Below are 25889 nucleotides of genomic sequence, written 5' to 3' on the forward strand. Positions count from 1 at the left end.
CGCCAGCGGGGTGCCCACCAACACCAAACCCGCGGGCAGCGGCCAAGGCAGCGACGCCCCATGACTGGAAGGAAGTAACGCAGCGCGAGGGGAATTACAGGTAGAAACGAGACTCTTCAGTTCAGGGTTTAAAATCCCTGCAAACGGGGAGCAGATGGCTTTCAAAGCGTGGGCGCCTCGGGGCCCGACCCGCTCCTCCCGCGCACGTGTGCGAGCACGCACCGAGGGCTCGCACCGCTCGCCGGGCGGCTCCGGCGCCGCAGCAGCTGGCATCCCGCTTCCCGGGGGAACCGGGGAGCTACGGGGAGGTGTGAGAAACAAGGAAGTCTGCAGACTCCCCAAAAGGGGGGAGGTAAAAAAAAAAAAAAAAAAAGTGTAAGATCTTCTTGAGAGACGGAGGAATTAAAGAAAACCATAGCAACAAGTCAGTCCACCTACCCAAACCACCCACCCACCACCAGTTTCATTTGCTGACGCACTTCAAAAACAAGCTGGCTCCTACCAGCTCTGGAAGGTGAGCAAGCCCCGAGAGCTCATTAAATTCCCTTCTCGGCTCCTCTCGTATGCCTGCAGCTAGTGAGCAAGTAGGATATAAATAGAAGTTATATAACATCTCTTTGTTGATTCCTGTGCTTACCAAAAAAAAAAAAAAAAAATTGCAGCATGACCTTGTTTTTCTGAATAGCTTGCCTCTGCCTGCTTGTGGAGGACTTTAATCCTGTTAGGGATTATCTCCAAAGTTTAAGTTGGACATGGTTTCCACAGAGGGCAATAGGAAGAACTAGCAGTCGGCATCCTCGGCTCCTTACGGTAAGACTCGCACCTCAACACCAACCGAATTTCCGCAGGAGAGGCCCATAGTCACGAATAACCACAAACAATTTTGTATACAAGGCTACCAGCACTAGGAGATAAGTGAAGCAGCTGAACTCAGATGTGGCACATCTCTCATTTTCGCCTATATTGCTCAATTGCACAAATGGCCACCTCAAAATCTAAGGGGAAAACCTTCCTTTGGCCAAAAAGACCGAGTTCCAGAAAGATGCTATGATACTGAAATCCTGGTGGCCCCGTTTGCTTCAGAAAGYATCAGTTGCAGCAGAAGTAGAAACACAGAAGCCATGACCGCACTTTATGCACCCTGTTCTCAAACTCGTCTGTGATAGATACACGTTACTGCTCCCAATAAAAATGAAATCATCTTTGTAAAACAAGGGCAGTGATGATTCCCGGCAGCTTTCCCCTCCGCCTCTCCATGCATTATTATCAGGGCTTGTTTGTGTTTAACACGGTGGTGCCTAATGGCTAAGTGAGATGCTCGACTGCGCTGTGCTAAATGCATTAAATACACATGAAAGAGACTCTGTGTGTTCTCAAAGGCTTGCAACCTAAAATCTCCTCGCACGCATGACGATCTGCATTGCATTGCTACACGCATTTCCTTAATGCTGACTTAATTACTAGAGGAAGTGCAATGCCTCGTTTTGAAGGCAACTGCTGCACGCAATTGGTTCTTGATGGTTCATTTTGGAGACCTCTCTCGGACAAGACCACTGCCCACAGGGGAAGGCAATGTTTGATGTAGGCCCTTATCAAGATTTACATTTTTTGTATGTCATGTTCCGAAGTAACATATTTAGAATGTCAAAAGTAAATTTGAATTTTTACAGTATATTTTAACTTGAGAAAGACTAATTCAAATAGTGAAAGACACAGGCAACCACTTAATAGGCACCAATAGTTTGCTGGTTTTGCATTAGTTTCCTAAACAGGTATAATCAAAATCATTAAAAAGATACAACATTGAATCCCATATCAAAGAATTCTGACTGCCTATTATAAACCAACAATTCTTCTCATTCCATATGGGGGTAAGGAGCTTTCAAACAGCAGAAATAAAGATTTTTTTTTTTCAGTGACCAGAAGTTCAAGTGCTATTTACAAAAGTTCAGTGATCCAAAAATGTTTTGGCCCTGTGAAGCATTTGTCATCATGTAGATTTTGTGAGCTCACAGATACCCGTGAATCTTGCAAATTTTGTAAAAACTAAATTTGTTAAAAAAAGTTCAAACCACAAACCCTAAAACACAATTATGCTACTAAATCTGAGTTTTACATCATCATTACTTCTGCAATACTTTGCAAAATTTTCTCCTAAAATTTGAGAGCAATTGCAATTGTGGACACTGGGAAACTAAGTGTTTTGGCAACTGTATAGGACAGTGCATAGTTAGGCCAACAGGGAAAGCGAAAAAAAAAAAAAAAAGGTTGTCTGGCTGTTTCCAGCTATTTCACTGTTGATCTTTTTAGCGTTTCTTATCTTTCAACTTTTGTCACTATTTCACAGCTAACACTACAGTAAGTTGAAGGACACATCTGTCTCAAAGTTACTGCTTCATAAAATGGGAAAGCTACAGCAGACAGCAATAAAAATGACACATTCAGGCTGCCATGCTGTGCACACAAGCGAAGAGCTAAGCATCAGAAAGGCACACAGGTATGACCGAGAGCGAAGAGGTCTATCCCTTTCAGTGGTCAAGTTCTGAAAATAGCTTTAACACTACAAGACAAAAACTGCTCAGAAATCATTTTACACTGAAGCAAAAACGGAGCAAAAGGGCAGCAGAACAGATCTGAGCTGTCTGCTTTTAAAACGATATGCAAACAACCATGGCCAAATAAAGAGGTTTTAGACTACTGAATATTGTATTTAGCCCTTGAGATTTTCAAGGTTTCCGCATGTTTTTCTTAGCACAAGGCCAGAACCTGAAGCACTTTTTGGTGCTTTTCAGCACTTTAGTGCTCTTAATACCAGCACTGTCAAAACTGCACTTTCTGCCAGAGGTGGTGGTGGGCTCCTTGTGCCTAGCAAGAATGGAGATAACTTCAGTTTCTTTCTTAGGGGCCAGAAATAGAAATCGGTAAGTCTGGATTCAATTCCTTCTTGTGCATCAATTATGCAATTATTTAATAATTATCAATCATCTTGGGACAGTGTGAGGCACCGAGCTCAGTGAAGGCGACCACAGATCACCTCGCTGGAGTTTTGTTAGTGGTGGCGGCGCACGAGGAGAAAGTCCCCGGGGTCTGAGGGTGTGCGCCYGCGGTGCGAAACACAGCTGGAGATAGGAGAGCCACATTAGTCCAGCATTTTACCCAGACCAGGATTTCCAGACTAATTGAGGAGGAGTGATTTCTGGCACCTAGCTTGTGCGGGGCCGCTTTGGGTGGCTTGGAAAGAATCGCAGGTGAAGGGGGGAAGCCCTTATCACACCATGCAGTGGTAGCTCTGCTGCGCGCTGACTTTGGGGGGCACTCAAACGCCTCAAACCCGAGCCTTCRGTCTCCCCTTCCCTTCCCTTCCTGAAAACACTGGCAGCTGTGGGGGTAATTTGTCACATAATCTAACTTTTGAGAAGATCCCTAATTAAACAAGCTGGCCAAAATCTCCATGGAGAGGAAGTTATGTAAGGGAGTTTACTTGTCATCAACTTCCACAGACCCAGGAAACCTGAAACTCGAAGGAGGTGAAGCAGAGTGTATGGTGCACATAATTTTTATTTGGCAGAGGAGAGGAGTGTTACAGGAGCAGTCTTCAGCAATTTCCTCCACCGTCACTCATTTGCCGAGGTTACTTTAATTGAGGTAAATTCGCTCTGCGGCAGCTTACGCAGGGAACGGACTATCCTTTGATCTCCTCTGAGGGAGAGGAGGAGCCGTAAATTAAGCTTGCCTAGGAGCAAGAGCAATTGCCAAGCAGGGTCAGGGTGTCCGGCCGGGGCCGGTGCCCGCGGGCCCTGCAGAGGCTTCCCGAGCCGCGCTGCACCTGCGAGCGGCCGCGCCGCGCTGCCCGAGCYGGCTTGCACAAGGCACATGCCACCGAGGGTTATATAAATTAATAGCGGGGTTTATGTAATTTTCAGCTCGGGAACAGCAGCGTTTGCCAGGTTCATTTGTTGTCTGGTTTCGACCCTGCGGTTCCACCCGCGTTTCTGCCGCCTCGTAAATCAGGGCACCCTTCCCAGCGTAAACTGGGGCTCTCACTGACCGGAGGCACCCGCAGACCCGTCAGCAGCACCTCTCACCGCAGCAGCTGACAGGGCTTCGGAGTCTACTCTAAAAACTAGGAGTAACCTAGAAAAGGTGCCATCCGGAGGGCTTCAACTGGGCAAAGACAGCTGTCTTTCCCCAGCCTCACCAAATTAGAGTGCATTTATCACGTCCACATTCATCCCTCAAAACGGGGCAGCATGGGATTAAGTGTGCCCGACAGTGCCGGCTTAGCTGATTCACGAAGACAAAGCAGGAGTTTTTTCTTGTTCTGCTTCTCCCCCACATTCATTTTCTTAACACTCCAATAAAAATCACTCTTGCCAGTTATAACAAGGAACCTTTCTAGATTTGCTTTTCTATTAGAGTTGGCAACCACCTACTTTGCCTAGCCTTAATATTGGCCCTGTACGTACCTAATGCAACAGTAACACCTATTCCAGTTATCCCTTTCCAACATCACAGGGATCTATTCTTCCACTACAGCGCATGGGAGTTACCGGGAACTCCCATTATTAACCAGGTTACAATCATCACATGCAAGTTCCTTGTGTCGGTACAAACCTTTTGCTTAACTTCAGGCCCAACACGTTTCCCGTGTGAAAACCTGGAGTTAAGAAAATGCCATGCAGGGACAATACCTCTGCCTTTGCTGCCAAAAAAACTTTTTACATAACCTGTCTCTGTCCCACTAGTTTCCTATTCCCAAAAGGCTGTAGAAATAAGCAATTTAAGTTCGGTAAAATTGATTCAGACAGATCACAGAATGAACTTGTTCAAAATACTATATATCGAGAGCTGCTAATAATGACCATAAAATTGTGAAATGAAGATCAGTTTGTGTTAGAATTGTGTTAGAACTCAATGCCAAAGCTGGCTGATTTGGCTAGGTCAAGTTTCACAATGACAAACATATCTGATGCAAAATGAACAAAGTTATTAGTCCAGAGAGTGAAGATGACTATCCCACTGGCATTTACTGGAAACCACTGCAAAACTTAAGAAAATCCACACTGCAGATTGCAAGGGTTATGAAGCTCTATCTAATCTGCAAAATTAAGAAAACTGTAGATTAGAAGACGACCACAGGATAAAGACCACAGAAAGTAATGGGTTCATTTTCATGAGGGAGCCAGAAAAGGCTCAAAACGTTTTCATAAGCAGCCAGAAAATTTTTGCAGTGTATTTTGCAAAAATAAAGTTCTACTAATAGCAGACATCACACTGCTCTACTCCTTTATTAAATCTTTTCTGCGCTGTGGTGAAAGACTGCTGTATAAAAAAAAAAATGTCAATTTAAAGCTATGCAGACGAGTGACTATCTCAAGTAGTTCTTCTGTAGTGTTCCCTAATAGCTTGGTTTCACCCAGAGCCTTCTCTGTTTTCTGGGTGAGCAGACATGCTATTCTTACTACGTGGAGAGAAGAAAGTTTGGTTACATGAATTTACTGTGTYAGGATGCTGGTTTAACTTGGACATCACTCAGCAATTACTCTAGGAGATACAGAGCTGAAACCATGATTTTACTAATGCATAAACCTCCATTTTGATTCACCAATGTTGAGCCAGCTGTTCTCCCAGAAGTTAAACTTTGTGGTTGGCATTTTTCTACATTTTAAAGTTTTATTTACTTGGCTTTCATGTCTCAAATAATACTGAAAGACTAGAGAGCTGAATATGTGCTGACCTTTACTGATATTGTAGCGGTCCTGATTAAGGGGGTTCACATGTGCTAGCGACAGTGCAAGTAAAACAAGGAAGCTCAGGCCCCAGGGAACTTGCAAGGTATCACTGGCAGAGCTAAGTCGGGGAACATCTCTGTACATTAATAAACCTGCTTTGCCTTTTGCCTGCTAGGCTGTTGAATTGTTATAGCACAGAATAGCTACATCACAACCTCTTCACAGGATATTTTCAGTAAAGTTTCATCTATGCTTTGCATGCATGAGTTAGAGCTCCTGGGTGTGTCCAAGACCTCACAGTCTTACAGTATTAGCTGCAGGCATCCGCAAGTGATTTGGTTCATAAAATATTCTGTACTTAAAAGCAATCTAAATTAGAATTCCCTTCCAACCCCTTTACTGCTACATTAGAGCATGTACACGCATATGCACAGAATAACTGCTGCCTGCCCAGAACATTTTTCTGAAGGTAAAGAGAACCACTAAGCACTTAACCCTGAGTACGAAAGGATGGAAAATTGTTATTCTGGTTTGCCGGAAGTAATATCTAAAAAGGCAAGAGTGCAACTGAAATTGGCAGGATCACACGGCACGGATGTCGAAGCGTCATGTGATTTGCTATAACCACCTTATGCCAATAGCTCTTTCCTAACCACATAGTTATTTTACAATCTCCCAACTTGCAGCTCTCGACAGCAAATGCAAACCGAACAGTCTCCTTTTTTTTGGTGAAAGAGGTGTCTGCGGAGAAGGATCAGACATTTCCCTGTTTGTTTTGACCAGATGAGCTAAGGAACCTGTCTCCAACTCCAACAAGGATTTGCATACAGCAGGGAAGTGACTCTACTCAGTCCAGGATAAGCAAAGGATCTGTCCGTGTCAGGCTGGTGCAGAATTTGTTTTTCCTTCCAGCATGACAGTGTGTGAGGTTACCTGAGGCTACCTGTGAGCTAGGAAGATGAAAGCTCAGGTTCCCTTACATTTGAGAAGATCAGGAAATTTAAAAGAGTGACTGTCCCCAAGGTAATTAACCCTGTCATTGCAGTTTAAGGTGACATGGAACTTCAAATGCTCTAGTCCCACTTTGTCTCTTGCAAAGAAGCTTCACTCTAGAGTATATATACAGTGGGGGGAGAAGAGTAATAACTACAGATTCAGAGATTGAAGAAGGAACCCCAAAAAGTCCTCTCTCCTCTCAAAAATTTACCATGCCCCAAAAAGGCATGAAGAGGCAGTGGTGCTGTAGAGATCTAGTGCAAGTCTTAACCACAATCATCAATTATAACAAGTCAGGATTCAGCTCTGTTACACTTCATCAAATCTCATCCTGTATCGCTACCCAAAACAGCCCTGCTCTTCCACACATCTCTGGTCAGGTTTTAGCAACACCTCTGCTGTGGCACATCACATCTGTTTTCATTGTCAGGCTGGTTTTCTGTCAGATTAGCAACTCGATTCAACGCACTCCACAACTGTACAATTCACACAAAGGAGGGGACAGAGCTAGCCAGAACAGGATTGTCCATTTTGGCAACAGCCTATAATTTAATGCCATTTGTACTGCATCCTAATTATAAGCCTAAACCAGTCACATATATCAAATGCTTGGAAATATCACTTCTCAGAAAAGAACAGAACTGTCTGGGAAAATGACCTCCTTAAACAAATCACTGACTGTTTTGTTCAGACACGTGAAACACATGGCAGACACATGGCAGTGGCGGACAGGAAAGGGGATAATACTCTCTGCAGTATCTATGCATAAAGCCCAGTCTACCTCTGAACTGTCCAAGATGGAAACAGGCTGCCTGCAAATACTCTTTTGACTTTGCACATGTTCTAAGATATTACACATTCAATAATCTTTGCAGGTATGTTTTTGCCATAGTAAGATTTTACTTTGTGTGTAACAGAATACTACATTTCTGAAATATAACAAGCTACTTGCTGTATGCTTATTAAAATCCATACTAACCCCAGGCTGGCAGGTCCAATTGGTGTAAATCTCATGTAGAGAAATCAAATCATTTAAAACACAGAAGCCAAGAACAGCAAGATCACAGGAGAAAGGTGATTATCTGGAGTTTACCATAAAATTATTTTAAATTTTGGTCTGAACTGTAAGACCTAGTAAAAGTCTCAGAGCAACTTGCGGTTGCTTAAACTTACTCATGAAAGTAGTCACACTAACTTAAGTTGCAAAATTATTTTGTTATACATTCTTCTATATGGCCCTGAGGAATAAAAATACCTAGTTCCTATGCAAACATTTAATAAGCTACTTCTTGCATGGTAAGGACTGCTATTTCCCTTAATTACAGGTCAAAGATTATTTAGTCATTCCCCTCCCATCTCCTTTAGATCCTGAAGTTTCCGGGATTTCATAAAACATTCCCCTTTCCAACATGTCCTAGTTATAAGCTTGATGTTTTCCATATTCCTACCTGTATTGTAGTGTTCCCACCTTCCAGAAGGGCAATGGCTAATAGGATGCTCTCATGAAAGACTCTGTCACTGGTGGCATTCATGATGAGGTCTATAACCAGGTTGGATGCACCTTCTTTATCCAGATGACACTGGACATCTGCCAAACTCATCTCACCTCGGCTCATTGAACTTGATCCGGAGCTTCCTCCTATAAAGGTGATCATGACAAACAGCCTGAGATTCAAATCCTTCCACTCTAAGGTGATGGGATCTCTCTTCTGGTTTAAATAATTAACCTATCCCAAATGGTACATACATTTATTAACAGCAAGGAACTCAACACATAGCAATTCTGCAAGGAAAAGTTTGCAGCTTGGAGCACAGAGGACACATTGCGAGATGGGTACCTCACRCTGCTTTAACGTGTGCAAGTCTGAGGGAGGTGGTATCCTGAGGACAGCCTTGGCTGACAGTAAGAAACAGCTACTGCAACTACCACTTCATCAGAAACAGGAGTTGGAAAGGCGACTGATGTACTGGAAGATCATTCTGGAAACAGCATGGATTCAGGGATACAAGAGAAAGYGAAGGTTTTGCAGTACCAATGAAGTGACAGAGAAAAGGCAAGACAAATTCCAGTAGAKGGCAAAGCGCTGTACAGAACCATAAAACTCCACAGATAAACAAACATAAGTGGGCAAGAGAGTCTGTGGAAGAGGCAAGAAGAACCAGAACTGAGGAAAACTGATTAGTAAGTGGAAGAGTATGACAGACAGCAGCATTACACAAGGACAAATGTAATATATACCAATTTCAGAAAAAGGCAGGGGGGAAATATATTTTTCATTATTCCTGATCAAGCCTGCTTTCAACAGGATTACTGACAGTCTTTATGCTGAAGAGGCAAAACCCACTGAATTGTATTTTGACAAATGTGCATGACATTACTGGCTTTTTTAGCAAATGGTCTCAAATTAAATAAGCTGCATTTTACAGTTGACTTCAAACGTAATTTTTGCTCATCCTACCCTGCAATCTCTGTGTAATACAATGAAATGCTTTTGTTTTAGATATGGTTAATCTGACTTCCCTGTGAGCACATTTTCCCAATATTATTGCAAATACTAAATTGATCAGATTTCTTAAGTAAATTYGTTCAAAGCAAAACCACAAAAATCAAGCCAGACCAACAAAGTCTCTGGAAAGCATAAAAAGCTCTGTCTGTTTTCATTTTAAAGTATTTTCTCAAATGCAGTAAGAAAAAAAAAATACTACTCTCATCTGCATGAATAAAAAGCAGTTTACATGATTAGAGACAGGAGAGCTATGCTTAGCTCAGCTTAAAACAAAATCCCTCAAGGAGGGTTAAAACATATTGAAGTTTCCAAAGCCAGGACCGACAAGCAAGTAGGACTTCTTCACCATCCACTGTGCATAATTTCTTCTTTTTTTGTGAATTTCATAGGACAGAATAGTAGGGGAAAAGTCTGAAGGGAGGGGGGAAAAAGGCTATTTCACCTGTAAGATATTCAATTTGTCATGCAGGAACAGACAAAGACAATTTGGCAGGGCAGAGTCACACAATCACTAGTTAGCAGGCAGCGCATCCTACCTCCTCCCCCGGCTTTACTAGCGCCTCCAGCAGATAGCGGGCCATTGCCAAAGCTCGTGAGGCTCTCTCGTCTTCCCGCCGGTCTGACGTTGCCATAGTAGCGGTTGACCAAAACTTGCCTGAGTGCCTCACCCTTAATTCAAAGAGGATAATGAAATCACCATTTGAGTTTAACGATTAAATAAACTAGTAATATTCAGCAGCAAGGGGACTGTGCTTATAACTAGCCTACTAGCCRCGCGGGAGGGGGAGCTGCGCGCTGGAGACTCGAGAACCCGCTTAGCGCCTTCAGATGTTCTCAGGAAGGCCTGGACCCCAGAGAGGGCTCAAAGGAGCTTACGGGCTCCAAGCGCCAGGAACAGCTACCACTCCGACATCACGTGAAAGCTCGCTGGGCTGACCTTATTCTGAAAGAGCATCTTTTTTAAATTGATAAGAAAAACTATTGTCTCAGTCTTACACGTAAAAAAGTGGAATCTGTGCCCCAGCAGCACAAAAGGAAGAGGAGGAGTTCAGAAAACATCAGCAGCATGCCGCTCGCCCCTGCCCTGCGTCGCTGGCTGAAGCCAGTGGCAGCACCCACCACGGACCGGTGCTGGCCACCGCYGCCGGCTGCGTCCGCACGAGCTCCAGCTCCGCGACCGCCTGCAAGTTCTGCTCCACGTACATGCTGTTTTCGTCAACAGACACCAAAAGAGATCAAAACACCTCCCAGCTTCAGTGTTGGCCTATGCACCCTGCGCTGCTCCCCTCTAAGTTTTTAAGAGGAATTCCTAGTCATTTAGCCRTAGAAAAGCTGGCAGTACGGCCAGCAATGGATGGGTACAGAAGCACCATCGCTGGATTAATCTCTGTAAGGTCTTTGTGCCTATAGACCAGCATTTATCAACTGTGAGCTACCTCTCTGTAATGGACGTGGCCTGTGATTACAGGACTGCCAGCCCGAGACAGGATTTGGGGTGGGGGTGGAATTTTCTGGGGATTCAAAAAAACAAAGCTAGCCACAAATAACTTCATACCAACTAAAGAGTCTTGATCTCCATTCACAAAACAAGTGCTCAACACTGATTTCCAGCTGTATTTCAGATCACATTAGTAGCTTGGCTATAGATTCAAAACATCATTAATTACACAGTTTAATATTAGGTGCTACATAAGCGAAGCTTTACATCTAACACTTTCACAAGAGGTCTTTCAAACACAAATAAGTAAATAGATCCATATAAAAGTGTTCATTAGGTCACAACTCCATCACTACCAGGCCACGCTGTTTTTGATACTCAAGTTAGCACACACAAAGGTAGATTAGGTAAATTCTGATACTGCAACGCCCTGGAAAGACACCCGTGGTGCAACAGAAGTCTCCCAGGATTTGAGAAACCTGTTCCCTTGGGCTCTTCTCCCTATCACAGTAGCAGTCCATCCGGGAATTAAAAAYCCTCCAAAAACTTTCAGAAATCGCTTCTGAACTAAGAAGCTAGACACCTCTCTGCAGTTTGTCAGAGACCACTGCTCTTTCTGTACGGCCGGCGCTCACGTCAGGGCTGCGGCCTTCTGCTTCTCACTGCAGTTTAGCGGATTAAAATTGCTCCTAGAGATTATTAGCATGAAAGCAGCTACATAGGAGCTGCATTTTACAGAGGCAKAGGGGGATGGGAAGAGGAAGGGAGATGAGATGTAAAATAAACACTAGGAGAGCTTTTGGGCCAGCCGCTTCCAAAAGTCCAAATAAATAAATAATAAAAAAGCAAGTCACTTTGAAACAACAGTACCAAAAAAAATAATCAGTACTTTTCCAAGGGGCATACACTTCCTAGCACCGCTTGGGCCCAATTGTGCAAACGTAGGAGAGGCAAGAGACCAACTCAAAGGCTCGAGCAGATTTGTACCCCAGCGGAGCTAGTCCGACAACGCCGTGCCGCTGTTCAGCACACGCAGCACAGTGCTTTAACCACTCTCTGCTCTCAGTCCGGCAGGTGGTGAGCAATGCGTGACAGACCAAGGTCAAGCCAGACAAAAAAGCCCCCCAAACTACATCTTTCTTCTACATGTGCACTGATTAGAAAGGAAACTTGTTATATTCATATAGCCCTGTGCCAAAATCAAGTTACGATGGAAGTTTTCACATTACCTTTTTCTCTTCCATTAAACTAACTAGCAGTTGTCAGGACAACTGGCATTTAAAAATGGTAATTTTTTACAACTTACTATGAAGATGTTAACACACATCCAACTACAAGAAATGCTGTTCAGTCAACTCCACCTCTTCCTGAATCCAGACATTTAACTAGAGCTTGTTGGGTTGTCTCTAGCCTTTCTTTCTAGTCCATTGTGGAGCAGAAGACAACCTCGATTTCGTAGTCAAAATAGTTCAGGTGAGAGGACAGAGCTCACAGGGAAATCCTGCCCTCGTGACAGACCTGCAGCATGTCTGCTTTCTTGCTGGGCTAGGACTATATCCAAAACAGGACAAGCTAACCAGAAAATACAAGTGGGAACAGGCATGAAGCATCTGTAGTTTCTAGTTAGAAAGGAAAGCATGATGATCCACAGGTTCAAAGGTCTGGCCAGCCACTGCCACATCCAGTGTCATTTGCAATTCTAGCTGAGAAAAAAACTTAATCTCTTATTTAATTACTCAAAAGCACTGTGTTAGCTAATAAGTGTATGAGAATGTGACTGAAATAAAGGAGAGAAAAAATGTGGTATTTAAGAAATGTTATAATTAATTCAGTTGCAATGCTTGGCTTCAGAACAGTTCTTTAACCATCATGTTACTATTATACATCACTTTGATGTGTACAGTATGCAAACAAATATCAGATTTTTGGCGGCGTTAAGAAAAATCAAACATGCTACCTAGAAAATCCAGCAGCACTCGGTTTCATCTGCATTCATCATCAAGGTAAACTATTAGTTAGGAGTATACAAACATTATTGTACATACATCAATAGAACAGATACAAACAACTCCGTTTAGGTGTTATCAAAAACCTGTTATCAGCATTAAATCTGTGTTACAGAGAATATTTAATAAAACCTAAGAGTGAAGCAGCTATAAGTTGCTGTTATTCTGTTTGTGGCTATAAGAGCAGCAGAAAGCGAGAAATACTGTAATGAACCAGCAAGTATTAGCAGTGCTGATTTTACAGCTTGACTGTTTATGAAGGAAGAGGGTTTTTTGGGGGACCAAAACAAGCAAACTCCACAAGGCCCGATTAATCTCACTTTACAAGTGTGCAAAGGGGAAGACTTTAGAAGTGTGAAGAGACTAGAGCAGGGGCTGAGGTTTAATTCCAAGCGACCCAGCACCCGCTCCTCCCATTTAATACAGTGGGAGCTGCCCATGTATCTTGTTTCATAAGCGGAGCTGCTAGCTTTAGACTTTCTAGGAGATTGACAACAACCACAGAAGTTTCCTACGCGATTTGCACTTCACCATTTAAAAGGAAAAGGTAGTGGATTAATTTTAAGTGTGCTTGACAGCTGTACATACCCTTCTATGATCCTCCAGTTGCCTCTGTGGTAGACTTTGATCAAGCTCCTGCTGCGCGTGCAGAAATGTCATTTTAAAGCAGAGCAACACTAAAGAGACACTAACATCTTTGCACTCATGGAAAATATTAAGGAAAGTCACAGCTGAAAGCAAGGGGGGAGATAAGGAAGATCAACTGGCAAGCTGTCTAAACACAACATCAGGCCTTAATTAGCTCTAACAGTACTTCACCAGTCTGCTTTGACACCCTCCAGCAGACCACACATGGCATGCATGTATGCCAACACATTCTCGGGGATTTAAAGAAAACACAAAGTCTATCTAATTTTACAGTTACCAGGAACACAAAAGTTTTCAAGAGCTGAAACCATGCACTATGTCCATGCATACATATACACATATACACACACGTACACACACAAACACCCCTCCCCACTATACACACACTTCTGGTGGAAGTGTAGGTACTTTAACGTATCCAGTTGTGGTCAATGAAGCTCTTTTGAGACTGTGGAGGGCCTCTGACAAAACCTACAGGGTTTTCATTCCAGTGCCATGGTTGTGTTTCAAGACTTCAGTGAGGCTTTACTCTGATTTACCAAAGTCCCATAGCACGTTCACATTTCCAAATCAAATCTCTTATTTCAGATATTAAGTATCTAAAAGAAGCAAATTTTCAGAAATTTATCACGGATTAGAACTCACACTTTGTAAACCCAAAGTACGTCAAGTTCTTGTTGCTTAGAAAGCGTTTTGAAAAGTGCAGAGCAAGCATCGCTCTTGTCCAGGGACGTAGTTCAGCCAGGAGCCATCCCCGACACATCTCAAAGTCATTCTGTGACCACCAAGCGTTTCAGTTTATAACAGTCTTCCACAAAAATTACTAATAAAAAGGTCCAAAACACCATAAACTGCATTTTTTTCCTCTTTGTGATTTCAAAACAAATCTAACAGCCTCCTAGACTTGGACTTCCATGTAGTTTTAATTAGATTTGCAGTAATATATTACCCACTGGTATAATCTACCAACACTACCTCTGGATGTCCCATTAATTCCAAAACAATTCAAGGTTTTTATAAATCCCTACTTCTTATTTTTGGCAAATGATGCGTCTTGTGTGAAGTAATGTTGGGCTATCTCAAATGAAGTGTTCCTAAACACCCAATTCACAGAAGAGCTAGTGATCTCGATGAAGTCAAGTCACCATTAATTGTTTCACTCTGTCATTTTAAATTGGACACCCAGCAGTTCTGGAATTATGAAATTTCCACCAGCTTCTTTGGCCACCTCCGTTCCMTGACCAATCCTACCCTGGATTGGTTAAGCCATCAGTCCTTTGGGTCCCTTACTTTGTCTAGGAACAAATATTTGGGATTGGTTTACATGCATTAATATAGAAAGTATTTCAGATTATCAGGCTGATGCCGTATTGGATTGAACCACTTGAACAAATCTGCTAATTTTTCCACTGTCTACACCACGCAGGAACACACATTTCACACTTTTTTTTTTTTTAAACCAACAAGACACTCCACCAGGACTACTTCAAAACACCAATATTTGCCTGTTGTACAAATATAGGTGGGTGACACACCTCTACAGAGTTTTCCGTTTCTGGAGGTTGCGGCAGCTAGTTGAAAGTAAAATGCAGAAAAATTAGTCATCCTTCAAGATTCTTTCATCTCAACAGAAATCTAGTGGTCAACACTTAAGGGGAAGGGAGCTAGAAACTGTTTGACTTGAGCTGAATCATCACAAATGAATTATGGCATAATTACTGTTTACACCCACCCCCCATGCTTCTAAAAGGGCTACATTTTGAAAATTTAGCAGGTATCCTTTGAACAGCCCAAACTACTTTGCATGAGCACAAAGGCACAAGCAAAAAGCTTAAGCTGCAGTTGCATACAGGCCTGCAGCTGAGAAGGGCGCTGCCGGACAGCTTGCTCAGCCTGCGTACAAGGTGTTTGCGACTTGCGCACAGCGAACATAACGCACTTATCCCCAGTGGGGTAGCTGAAGAAACAAATGCTGTGTGTCACTAAAAGACACATTTAGAATATTATTTTAGAAAAATGTTTTCAGTGGATTCTCATTTATAAACATTATTTTCCTGAGATAAAAGATAGGTAATACAGTATCAAACATGAGCAATGAAATAAGCAGCTTAACGGTGACAGTTTTTCAAATTTAAAATGCTGATCATCACATGGAAACAGATCAAGACAAGCAACTTATTTAGCAGAACTTAGACATTCAACAGAGACCTAAACATTAAAATGAAACTATCTACTTAACAGTGGGTAAACTGATTTAACTTCTCAGAAGCAGACGCTAAGAAATAAGTCTATTACAATACAGTAATACCAAATTAAGTCAGCTGCTCATTGTCCATGTCTGCCTAAAGGGCATACAAACTAGACAGACAAATCAAGCAGAGGCTGTGAGAGTGACTGTGGTATTTTAACCCAATATCCACTGCAGCCTAGAAAATACATGGCAAAAAAATCAAGGCCATCAGGATCTAGAAATCTAATTATGGAGAGATTCCACTTCTTGGGAACTAACATTTTCCACTGTGGTGCTCAGTAGACAGGCACAGTCAGGAAGAACGCTCTCCATTCTTCTCCTAATAGACTTTCCTCCTGGCTAATTCACACGGCCTTTGGTACACCATTTCCTTGCATTGTCACCACTCTTGGAAACCTCACAAGCATGGAAACCGTTTCTTTCACGGTCAGATTGGAAAACAGAGTATTTAAGCCAGAGGAGCAAAAGTTAACAGGAAGAACCTCATTTATGCAGAGGAACACACAGTTCCTGCCGAGCACACATTACCGAGTACACCCTTGTCGCTTGTGGATTGGATATTGGAAAGGCCATGTCAAGTCATTAGTTAGTCTGGGCGCATTGTTCGGATTGCGGACACAGTCAGTACAACTTGCTTCAGAACAAAGCAAAAAATTCCTGTTATTAATAAGTCATCTCACCTACAACAGCAAGTAAAATGTGCATATCGCTCTAAAGGAAGTTAAGTACCCTCCCTTCCAGGGAAGGGGAAACTGAAGCAGAGAGGTCAAACAGACATGATGGGAGAAGAGAACATATTGGAATTTGGATTCCAAATGGAAGAGCTCCCTTATTCCCAGGCTTACACCATGGCCACAAATTAATCAAACATACATGAACATTTTGGGGCTGAAAACTGGCAGAGATGAAAAATCAGCATGAAATTAGTTCGATCTTTTCAACTTAAATTGAGAAGGGAAGAGCGAGTATTTTAGTTAGCAAATTCCTGTGCCTTCCCCCTTTGGCAGCAACAGCACGTCTAACTAGAACAGCATGTCAGAGCCCAGCGCCAAACTCATCTGCAGGCAGCAGCGCTGCCCTGGGCAATGCTCTGCTGGCGCATTCCGACTTATCAAGGCCTTCAGCAATCTTTCAGTAAGAGCATAAACCCAAAATACTGAAAATGTGAGTCAAAATGAGCTAAAATAACAAAGAATTATTGAGTTGTTACTGTGCTGTGCTTTGCAGTACTTCTTCTGAAAACGTAAAGCATTAGCTTATACTTTACAAAGAGGATTGATGAGGGTGGGAGAGGAGAATGAGTAATTCTGCTAAATTTCTTGTGCCTCCCTATACCTCAGTTCTCCACCTGTTAAAAAAGTGATGGAGGGGAGGAAGGGGAAATAGGACATTAAAGTTTGTATACTACCAAGACACTTCACTAACAGAGGCCAGATGAGTGCCACGGATACAGCAGCCAGCTTTAAACTAAAATGTAATGGGTGGCAGGGTCAGAGAAAAGTGCAACATTTTTCCTTTTTGCTAGTAGTAGGAAAAGTTCGTTTCAACTTACTGTACAGAAAAACCCTCCTTCCTTTGAAGTTTCCATTCCTGCAGGTTGGCGAATAAACCTCATCGTTACCCATAACAGGAGAATTACAATTTTTGACCTATTGGTGACCGGAATGCTTCTAACATGTTTCCCCAACAGACAGGCTATGTGTTTCCCAGAACAGTCTTTATCTGACTCAAGAGTAGATGTGTCCACCTCAACAACCTACAAAGTCAGTGAGAGCTCCTGTGAACTCATTACATCTCAACACAACACTCTAAAAATAGAGGGCACATGTGGAAGAGATTTTTGTCTTTTTTCTTTTACAGTTTTGAGGAAGGTGTGAAAATTTAAGTTTCATTTGCTTAAAAAAAAAAAAAAAAAGACCAAATTTGTATAAGCCAGTCTTTCGTGGAAAATTCAAACAATTAGTAGTGTAGATAAAGTGAAAAGGGTTTGAAGAAATCTTTCTAGATTTCCGTTTAAAGTCTCAGGATTACTTCTCTTGTTAATTTTTTTAAACTCACCTATCTAGTAAACATCTAGAACATGAGCTCTCTGAAGAAGCTTGAAATGCATTTAAAAAGTAGATGGAGATTCCAGTTCATATGGACTGGGTCTCCTCCAAGGAATGGCTTCAGCAAAACAGGATAGAAAAAAAATCTCATATTGTAATATTAAAAAAATGGGCAGAAAATAATCTCATCAGGAAAAGCTGCATGTTTGTGTGAGCATATGCTTACAAACGCTTTCAAGAACCTGATCCTCTTCTCTTCAGCCTCACTAAACTTTGGAATTTTGTCAGAAAATGGATGAAATAGTGCACATAAAAGCACAAACCCATTTCCTCCATTTCAGACCATCTCTAAGTTCAAACRACAAACAGGCTGGCAAACCTCAGACTGTTCGACTTTCACACTTTCATGCCAGTTTCCAAACTCTCATGTCTCCTTAAGGTCACTTTCTATCTGAGCACTCTAAATCAGACACAGAGGTGACTAGCTAGTGCAATGCACTGCTGTAAACTGCCATCCATCTTTGAAGGTCTTCAAGATCAACACTGAATATTTTGAAGAAGCTTAGTCAAACTGAATTTATTTGGCTCAATACAGAAGCAATTGGGAGAAATGAGATGCCTGCATTGGGCAGGAAGTCAAGCTAAATTACTTAATGGTCCCTTCTGGTCTTGAAACCCATGAATTCCCAAACTGACCCAATTTCACGCTTATGGCATCTAATTATTGGGGTGGTGGGGAGAGCTCTTTGGCATAGCAGAGGAAGTAAAAAGGGAAAAAACACAACTACATAGTCAGTCAATCAAATATCAAATTAAGCTTTTGATACCTAAGTTGTATATTCAGATGTAAAGAACAGCAGTGAAGATCTGGGATAGAGCTTATTAGCAAACTACTGTCCTCTATTTTATCTACCTTAATTCTTACACTGTCATCTCCTGTATCAACTGGCACTGAAGTTAGGATTGCCTGTTTAGATACAGTCCTAGAAGACCCTTTCCACTTCTTTCCTCTCTCTTCTGAATTTCTCTTCTCCATGGGATACATTCACTATTGCTCTTACTGGAAACACCCAGCACAGCAGTGTTCTCATTCTGCTACCTGTCCCGATTCATGAAAACAAGTTATAGAACAAATTAGTTGGCTGTCCTTCATAATTCTTCAATAGTAATAGATGAACTCCATGAGAAGAGAAATATCCACCAGTGTAGGTTATTTACTTGCAAAGCCTCCTTTGTAAGGCCAATATCGTTACCTTGTAGAACTGAGGAAAAAATTTGTATYGGATGGGAAATTTTAGCCTCTGCAGATGATATGTAGGTGTGTTTGTCAAAAACGTATTTGACTTGCCATGGATAAGTTTCAGGGCAGCAGGGAATAACTGGGAACCAAAAGCACTGAACCTGCTTTGAAAAAGTCTTCCCACGTTACAGTTTACCATTGTAACAGACCCGTATCAAAGTTACTGTGCATTTTATTTTTAGAATGCGACGGAGGATTTTACACCAGCATAAATTAAGCAGCAGTGTCAGATGTGGATCAGTATACTGTTAGGGTGCATCCCTGCTGCTGCAGCCCTCGCACACGGCCCGCAGGATTTGCGGGGAGAGGAGGGGGACTGCCGCACCGCGTGGCACAGCCGCACCCCCACGCCTACGCCCGCTCACCTCTGCGCACACGCGTGTACACGCGTGCACACGCGGATCAGGGAGGTGGCTAATCTCCCCCCCACCCCACCTCCGTGCATCTGCAGAGCCTCTGTGCACTGCCAGACCTTCAGGTGGGAAATCTGGCCCAAGGACTGTCAGTGTCTAAGCTGAAACGTCACCAAGATCCACATACGGTCGTTCCTTCTTTAATTTTCCAGAGTTTGCAGTTTCGAAGGCATGTTTTATTTGGGCTGGGACTTCCCTCAAGTTAAGGAGCTCAGTCTCTTATATGCCACTGACCTTTAGGGGGAATTAAATCTCACTTGCTCCTCTTATAATTCTCAATCTTTCAAGCCATTTACAGTAACTGAATATAGTGAAAGCTACCTTTGCTACACATTTTACATTGGTAGCTTTAATCTGCTGTTAACATGGTGCAAATGTTTTGACAAATTACTATAAGAACCACTCCAGTCTCCTGTTCCAAAGAGCTTACAAATTCCAGTTCTAGTTTGTGCAATAAAAACAGTCTGAAGATTGCAGGATTTGTGAAGGAAAAAATACAAGGCAGCCCACAAAAATTTATTAGAGCCTGCATTTCCTCTACTTGAGACATAACAAGTGAAGCACTGTCTAAGTGCAAAATACACAAGAGAAATGACTGTGGTGCAAGCTTTCTCTACAAGGAAAATAATTTAAATTTGCATCTCTCCAGCACATAAGAGGTTAATAAATCTTCCAATTCAAATTAAGATCCACAAAATAGCACATATTTTGCACCTTACTCAGCTGTTCTAAAGTAGTTTTACAGTTTATCATTGATAAACATCACCGAAAAGGTTATTTCAGTCAAACACCCTTTGAACCAGAATTTTCAGTTCTCTCTTCACCTACTTGAAACCTCAAGACCAAAGCAAAGAGGGAAAAAGAAGCCCCAACTCAAAAACTATATTGAGTGCGTTTGCAGGTGTATTTTGCTGGATACTGTTTATTAACTGAATAAAGAAGATAACAGATGTCATTACTTAATCAAAAAACCCACTGCCCTTTTAATAGAAGTTTTACTTAAATCAGTTATTTACTTCAAATGCTAAAAGTCTTCTGAGCTAAATAATTACAGTGCAAACTCAGGGTGCTTTGAGTTTTGCTGTATTTGGTCTCCTTGGTTTTTGCTAGCTATGTGCAAAGACGACAGGCCAGGGACCATCCCTGCCCAGGGTTCGGGCTCAGGGACAGATCACCATCAGCTCTGCAGAGGAACAAGAGTTCAAGAGAGCTCTTTCTCCAGGCAGACAATTTGAATAATAAAAAAATACAGATCCAGTCATACGGGAACAGCATTATCCTGAGAAGAACCAGCAGCCGTACAACCGCGGCAGCTACCGCTGCAGCCTCGGCTCCTGGCAGCCTCAGCACGGGCTGAAGCAACTGTAAACAGCTCCACCACATTTATTGGCAATTACTGCTGAAGGTCACACATCAGCAGCGGGCCTAAATTCCAGGAAAAAAAGCTGCTCTTATGTAACTGCTGCTTGAATGTTGGCAGGTGCCCAATGGAGCAGTTCACTGCAATGTGGGGGGGGGGGGGAAAGTAGGACATCTCCCAGTCACATTCGGCATCATGCGAATGCCACCTGCAGGAGAAGGCTAACACTTCTCTCCTCCTTACTCACCCTTCCGTAATAGCAGCCTCTTTCTCTAGGACATATACATCTTGGTGCCTAAAGACTCCCGACGCCTGTCTAAATCCAAGCAGAGCGGACCGGGAACTCAGCATGAGAGGCAGAAAAGCTTTAAAGTGGGGGAGCGCTTTGCTACTGGAGTCATGCTCCTGGACCACAGTGAACCCAAGATTCATGCAATCATCTCAACCTGAGATTTGGAGCACTACAAAATCTGCCCTTGTACAGTGTTTGGGCTTCGTTGTGGGTTATGAATTGAACTAAAAGCGAGTCAAGCTGTTGTATCCAATTGCAACAGGGGTTTAATTGTTACCATTCTGTCAAGATTCACACCCGACAACACTCGGGAAAAGTTTAGTCTGGTCCTGAGCCTCCTCTTAGAGAGGCCAGCATTGGTAACAACTCCATCAAGAATAAAATATACAGGAGTACAAGCCCAGCACATAAGGAGCAGGTTAAGAGAGACTCAGCCCAAGAGCTTTTACAGAGAACATGTCAATGTCCTATCTAAGGATTTTATTCTTTCCCTCTTACTAAAACATCTGCATAGAGTCTATGCTAAGAAGTCCCTGTTTGGCTTTTTAATCTCCACATAGTGTCATAGCTCGTAACATCAGTCTAATGCTCTGGGAAATTTTGCGAAGTTGCAGCACCAGGAGCTCAGAGCGGAAACAGAAAGACAAGCTCTGAACATGCAGCTCCCCAAGATCGTGACTTGGGCACCCAAAGCAGCACCGGGTTTTGGTTTTCTATTAAAACCAATCATGCTTTTTTTCCATCTTCCAAGACATGTTTTCTGCTCTTTATTTTAATACCAGTCTTCACAGACCCCATCCCAAAGGTCTGTGCACATTTACAGTTTACAGGAACCTGAATGTTTTGGAAATACTGAAAAAACAAATTTTATTTTCAGTATATCATAATTTCTGTCCCCAGAAGAAACCTTTCATGTGAGGCCTGCCTCAATACTAGATGCTGCAGAGTTTGAAAAACATCTGTGAAAGCTTAGAAAGTCTATCCCCGTATTTGTACCAGGAAGGTTCATGGCCCTCAGACTATATAATAGATGTTAAAAACAAACACCACACCATACCACCTCTCCTAGAGGACAGGAGTTCCTTCCTGCCACTCCTTTCCAACAGTGACACCAAAAGCTACCTTTAAGATAAATCCCTCAATAAAAAATAAACTAGGCCAATGTAAGGCCAACTGGATTAAAACACATTACTCCTTCCCTCATTTCCACAGCACTTCTTCAGCATTGCAAGTACTTCAGAAAATCAGATTTGCCAGCCGCTGTTACACCGAGGTCCCGACTGACACATACGGTTACAGGCGGTCACAATCCTTCCTGTTCTGCAGGGGATTTCCGGCGGGCCAAGGTGGATTCCAGCATTATTCACCAGTGAAAAGGGCACTCCCTGTCTGCAGTCAGAAAAAGTTTTAAGAGGGACTGTAACTCCAACTTCCTTACTACTACAACATCTGATAGTAGATGTACATACCTTCCGTCTTTTTTTTATTACAGTTCATTGCATAAGGGCGTTTGGACCTCCCCACTGAAATTACCTTACAGTAGTAACTAAGTTGTATAGATCTATCTACGCATGCAATCTCACCTAGATACTGTGAAATTATAATGCAGCTATGCCATAGGACAGTCACTCTGATAAGGTTTTATCCTGAGGGAATGCGGAGCATTTCAGCTGATCAGAAAAATTAAACTACCCAGTTTGACAGACAGGGAAGTTAGTAATTCTATTAATAATGGAGCTTGCTGTATTCTTTGTCCTAAATGTTTACAATTGCCAAGGGGACAAGGAAAAAAAAAAAAAAAAAAGAAACATGAGGATTTCCTTTGAGAATTCTTGGTGATTCGAGCCACAGTCTGAAACCCTCTCTATAAACAGATGATGCTCATTTCCGAGGGTTATAAACACACCTGCTCCATATCCAGGGCACTGTTCCACCAAGGAGCAGGAACCTTCCTCCTTCTCAGCCTTCAGACCAAACTCTGAATTGCTCTGCCCACCCTGCCTGATTTATTACAGGCAAAGACAGCATGCTACACCCAGCAACTAAAGGGGAAAGTTTTCATATTATGACTTAATTTGCAATTAAACAATTCAAACTTCTGTCTGAAGTTTCTCCAAGATGAATTATATACCCCATTCTGGGAAGCTGTAGAACCACGTAATTTAAAGGGGCTAGCACTCGATAGAAATGTCAATATGCTACAGATTAACTTTTCAAAAACAGCACATTTCTGGTGGAGTATTCTCAGTTCTCAGGTAGGAAGAGGAAAAAATCTTAGTTTGTTAAAAAAAACAGAAAAAAATTACGCCAAGGGTTAGACATCAAAGCACCCCTGTAGCTAAACAATACTAAGTTTGGTGTGACGCCTGGAGACACACCTGAGCCTTCTCATTCTCATCCAGGTCAGAAGCAATTCCACTGGAGTAAATGGCCTTCCACCACATGAAACAAGTGCCATTCAGAACAAAAGCCAGACTCATACGCTCTAAATACATCGTGCTCATCAGTTATCTTCTACACCCATTAATGGGAAGCGCAAACTAAAAGTAGAAAATTGCCACAAACAGCAGATTGAACGTTCTGAGCAGCTCTCATTGAAAATTTTCTGATGAGTTTGTCATTGGAAAATTCAGTTTCTTTGAAACTGAAACTTCTGATGGGAGACTCCTGGAAATTTTTCTTAGGAAAGGTATCTCTGATCCAGGATGGAGCTTCTGCTCCGAAGTAGTCAGAACACCTGAAGAGGGGACCCCAGAGCAGACTGAGATGATGGTACTGACTTGTGACATAGGAACATGGCAAAGCTGGGGCCCGAGTGTCCCAACCATAGGTCAGGTTGGGAAACACAAACTAACCACCCCCAAAGCACTCTGGTTTGTTCTCATGAGGAATGAGTTTTCTTTTAAACTCTCTCCTCCAGAAGTCCTTCAGCCCAGCACTGGGGGATGTGTCTGCTGGGGTCTACTTTTGTGACTAATAGTTAGGATTTCAAATCCATTTCAACAGCCAAGGTCTCCAAGTATTATTTGGTTCTCAAAAAGTTCACAGATGAATTCAGTTGATTAATTTCCAAAAGTTCTACAGAAAATAATTTATAGCATATGTCATTATCTATTCTATTAAACAAACAAGAGTAACATTTTAAGCATTAAGTGGTTGAATTTTGTTCCAAATAAAAGGTTGGCTTGGGAGAGGCACATAGGAGACAAACCACAAAAGAGGAAAATATCTTTTTTTCCTGGTATTTCAGTAGAATAATATGCCAGTCAGTCAATCACTTTTGCAGTATTATACATTTCTACAAAAAGAATCTCAAATTTAGTGCCCATACTACTTTTTTTCTTTTTGAGAGGCCTGAGGAAGCTGCCGCAACACAGACAGTTAAACTCAACTAATTCCACCCCTATATAATGGTATCTGAATGAAATGGGCCACTTAAAAGTCCTTAGAAAGCTTGATTTCAGTTTAACTGAAGTCCTCACTCAAGTATGTTTTTTCCGCCTTTASAACAGCTACATATAGCATAAACATGGACTGGGCTGTCGTACTGCCAACTGAAGCGACGTTTTTCACGATCTAAAGCTAGCTTCCTAAGTTAGTAATTTTCATAAAGTTACACCACACTGCTTTCACAACACATCCTAACGTTTTACATGGCTTTATATACCAAATCTGACTAAGAAGCAACAGGAAAGACAGATATTTTCATGAATAGCATGAGAGTCATCTTTTTCTGTAAAGCAAGCCATACAGTTTCCTCACAAGGGCCCAGCCCTTTTTAGTCTCATGTGCATGAAGCACCTTGGGAAATGAGTAATGACTCTCGCTAGTCAGTAAGTAAAGACAGATCATTTAGGGTCTTCTCCAGCTGGCTTTTGACAACTTTTTCAAAGTTATACATGAACGCCATTAAAACTCAGTATTTAGACTTTCAAATAACTAAGAGAACCTGATTGTAGACTATGTAGTAATCACTGTGGGGTGCTAAATGCCAACTTTTTAATGGTCCTTACAGCAGTTAATATTCCAAAGACACTCAAATCTGGTCCTAAAGTTTATGAGAACTATTATGGCACCAGATGATTGCAGACTGCCAGAAATCATAACTGCATTTGGACTAGTTTTCAAAGTAATGTCATATGGAATTAGTTATGGTAACTATTCCCAGCATAGACACACAGCAGACTAAAAACTCAACTAGTTAACTGACACAACGCATACATATCGGAAAAGTCAGTGCCAAAGAGACAACAGGACAGATCACAGTGCTTCTCATAAAACAAACACATAGAAACAACACCGTAGAAAATAAAATTAAAACCTCAGCATTATCCAATTCAATGGTAATCTGCTGGAAAAGAAAGAGGGAGGAAGAATTGAAAGCAAGCATTAGTAAGAGAAATGACAAATAAATTTCATGTTAGGATCTTATAAATTATTTAACGCTTTAATGCTGTAGTCTAACATTGTGAATATTTTCCAGCAGGCATTAGTGACATTTGCGAGTGCCCGGGAGGTTGGTGTATTACAGAGCTAACGCTCCTGGAAGCACTGTGCCAGGGCACGCAGGAGACAGGAGGCACAGTGGCTTTGGTCTTATGTCAACCAACAAACCATGTGGGCTGGCTGATCAAGATCCAAGAACTTCACCCTTGGGCATAGGAGTCATTCCTAGCATGAGCTGTAAGCAACATTAGGCATCTTTGGGTCTTCATAAGCAGAAGCTGGAGTCATATTTTAAAACTCTGTTTCTATTCCCAAAATCAAAGAACTGTAGAACTGAAGCTAATCTTCCGATAGGCACCCAGAAAGATTTGCATGAATGACACGTTTCAGTAAAGTAAAAAACTTGGGTCTAGTGTACACAGTTAATGTAGTAAAGTTTTCAGCCTATTAAA

The 25889-nt window shown here is 42.1% G+C and overlaps 1 protein-coding gene across 18 annotated transcripts in view; it reads right to left on the reverse strand.

The window, feature by feature from the left end:
• ITPR1 (inositol 1,4,5-trisphosphate receptor type 1) overlaps positions 1-25889 on the reverse strand; it is a 191537-nt gene that overhangs the window by 57674 nt on the left and 107974 nt on the right. For 17 of the 18 annotated variants that reach the window (XM_026074800.1, XM_026074799.1, XM_026074806.1 and 14 more), the window contains 2 exons: positions 9772-9904; positions 8177-8367 (listed from right to left, as the gene is read on the reverse strand). The exons of the other annotated variant lie outside the window; for it this stretch is intronic. In XM_026074800.1, the coding sequence (XP_025930585.1) occupies positions 8177-8367; positions 9772-9904 (324 nt within the window). The remainder of the gene's footprint in view (positions 1-8176; positions 8368-9771; positions 9905-25889) is intronic. 18 annotated transcript variants of the gene reach the window in all.

This window comes from Apteryx rowi, unplaced genomic scaffold (assembly GCF_003343035.1).
Source record: "Apteryx rowi isolate R43461 unplaced genomic scaffold, aptRow1 scaffold_4, whole genome shotgun sequence".
In the NCBI taxonomy this organism is placed as follows: Eukaryota; Metazoa; Chordata; class Aves; order Apterygiformes; family Apterygidae; genus Apteryx; species Apteryx rowi.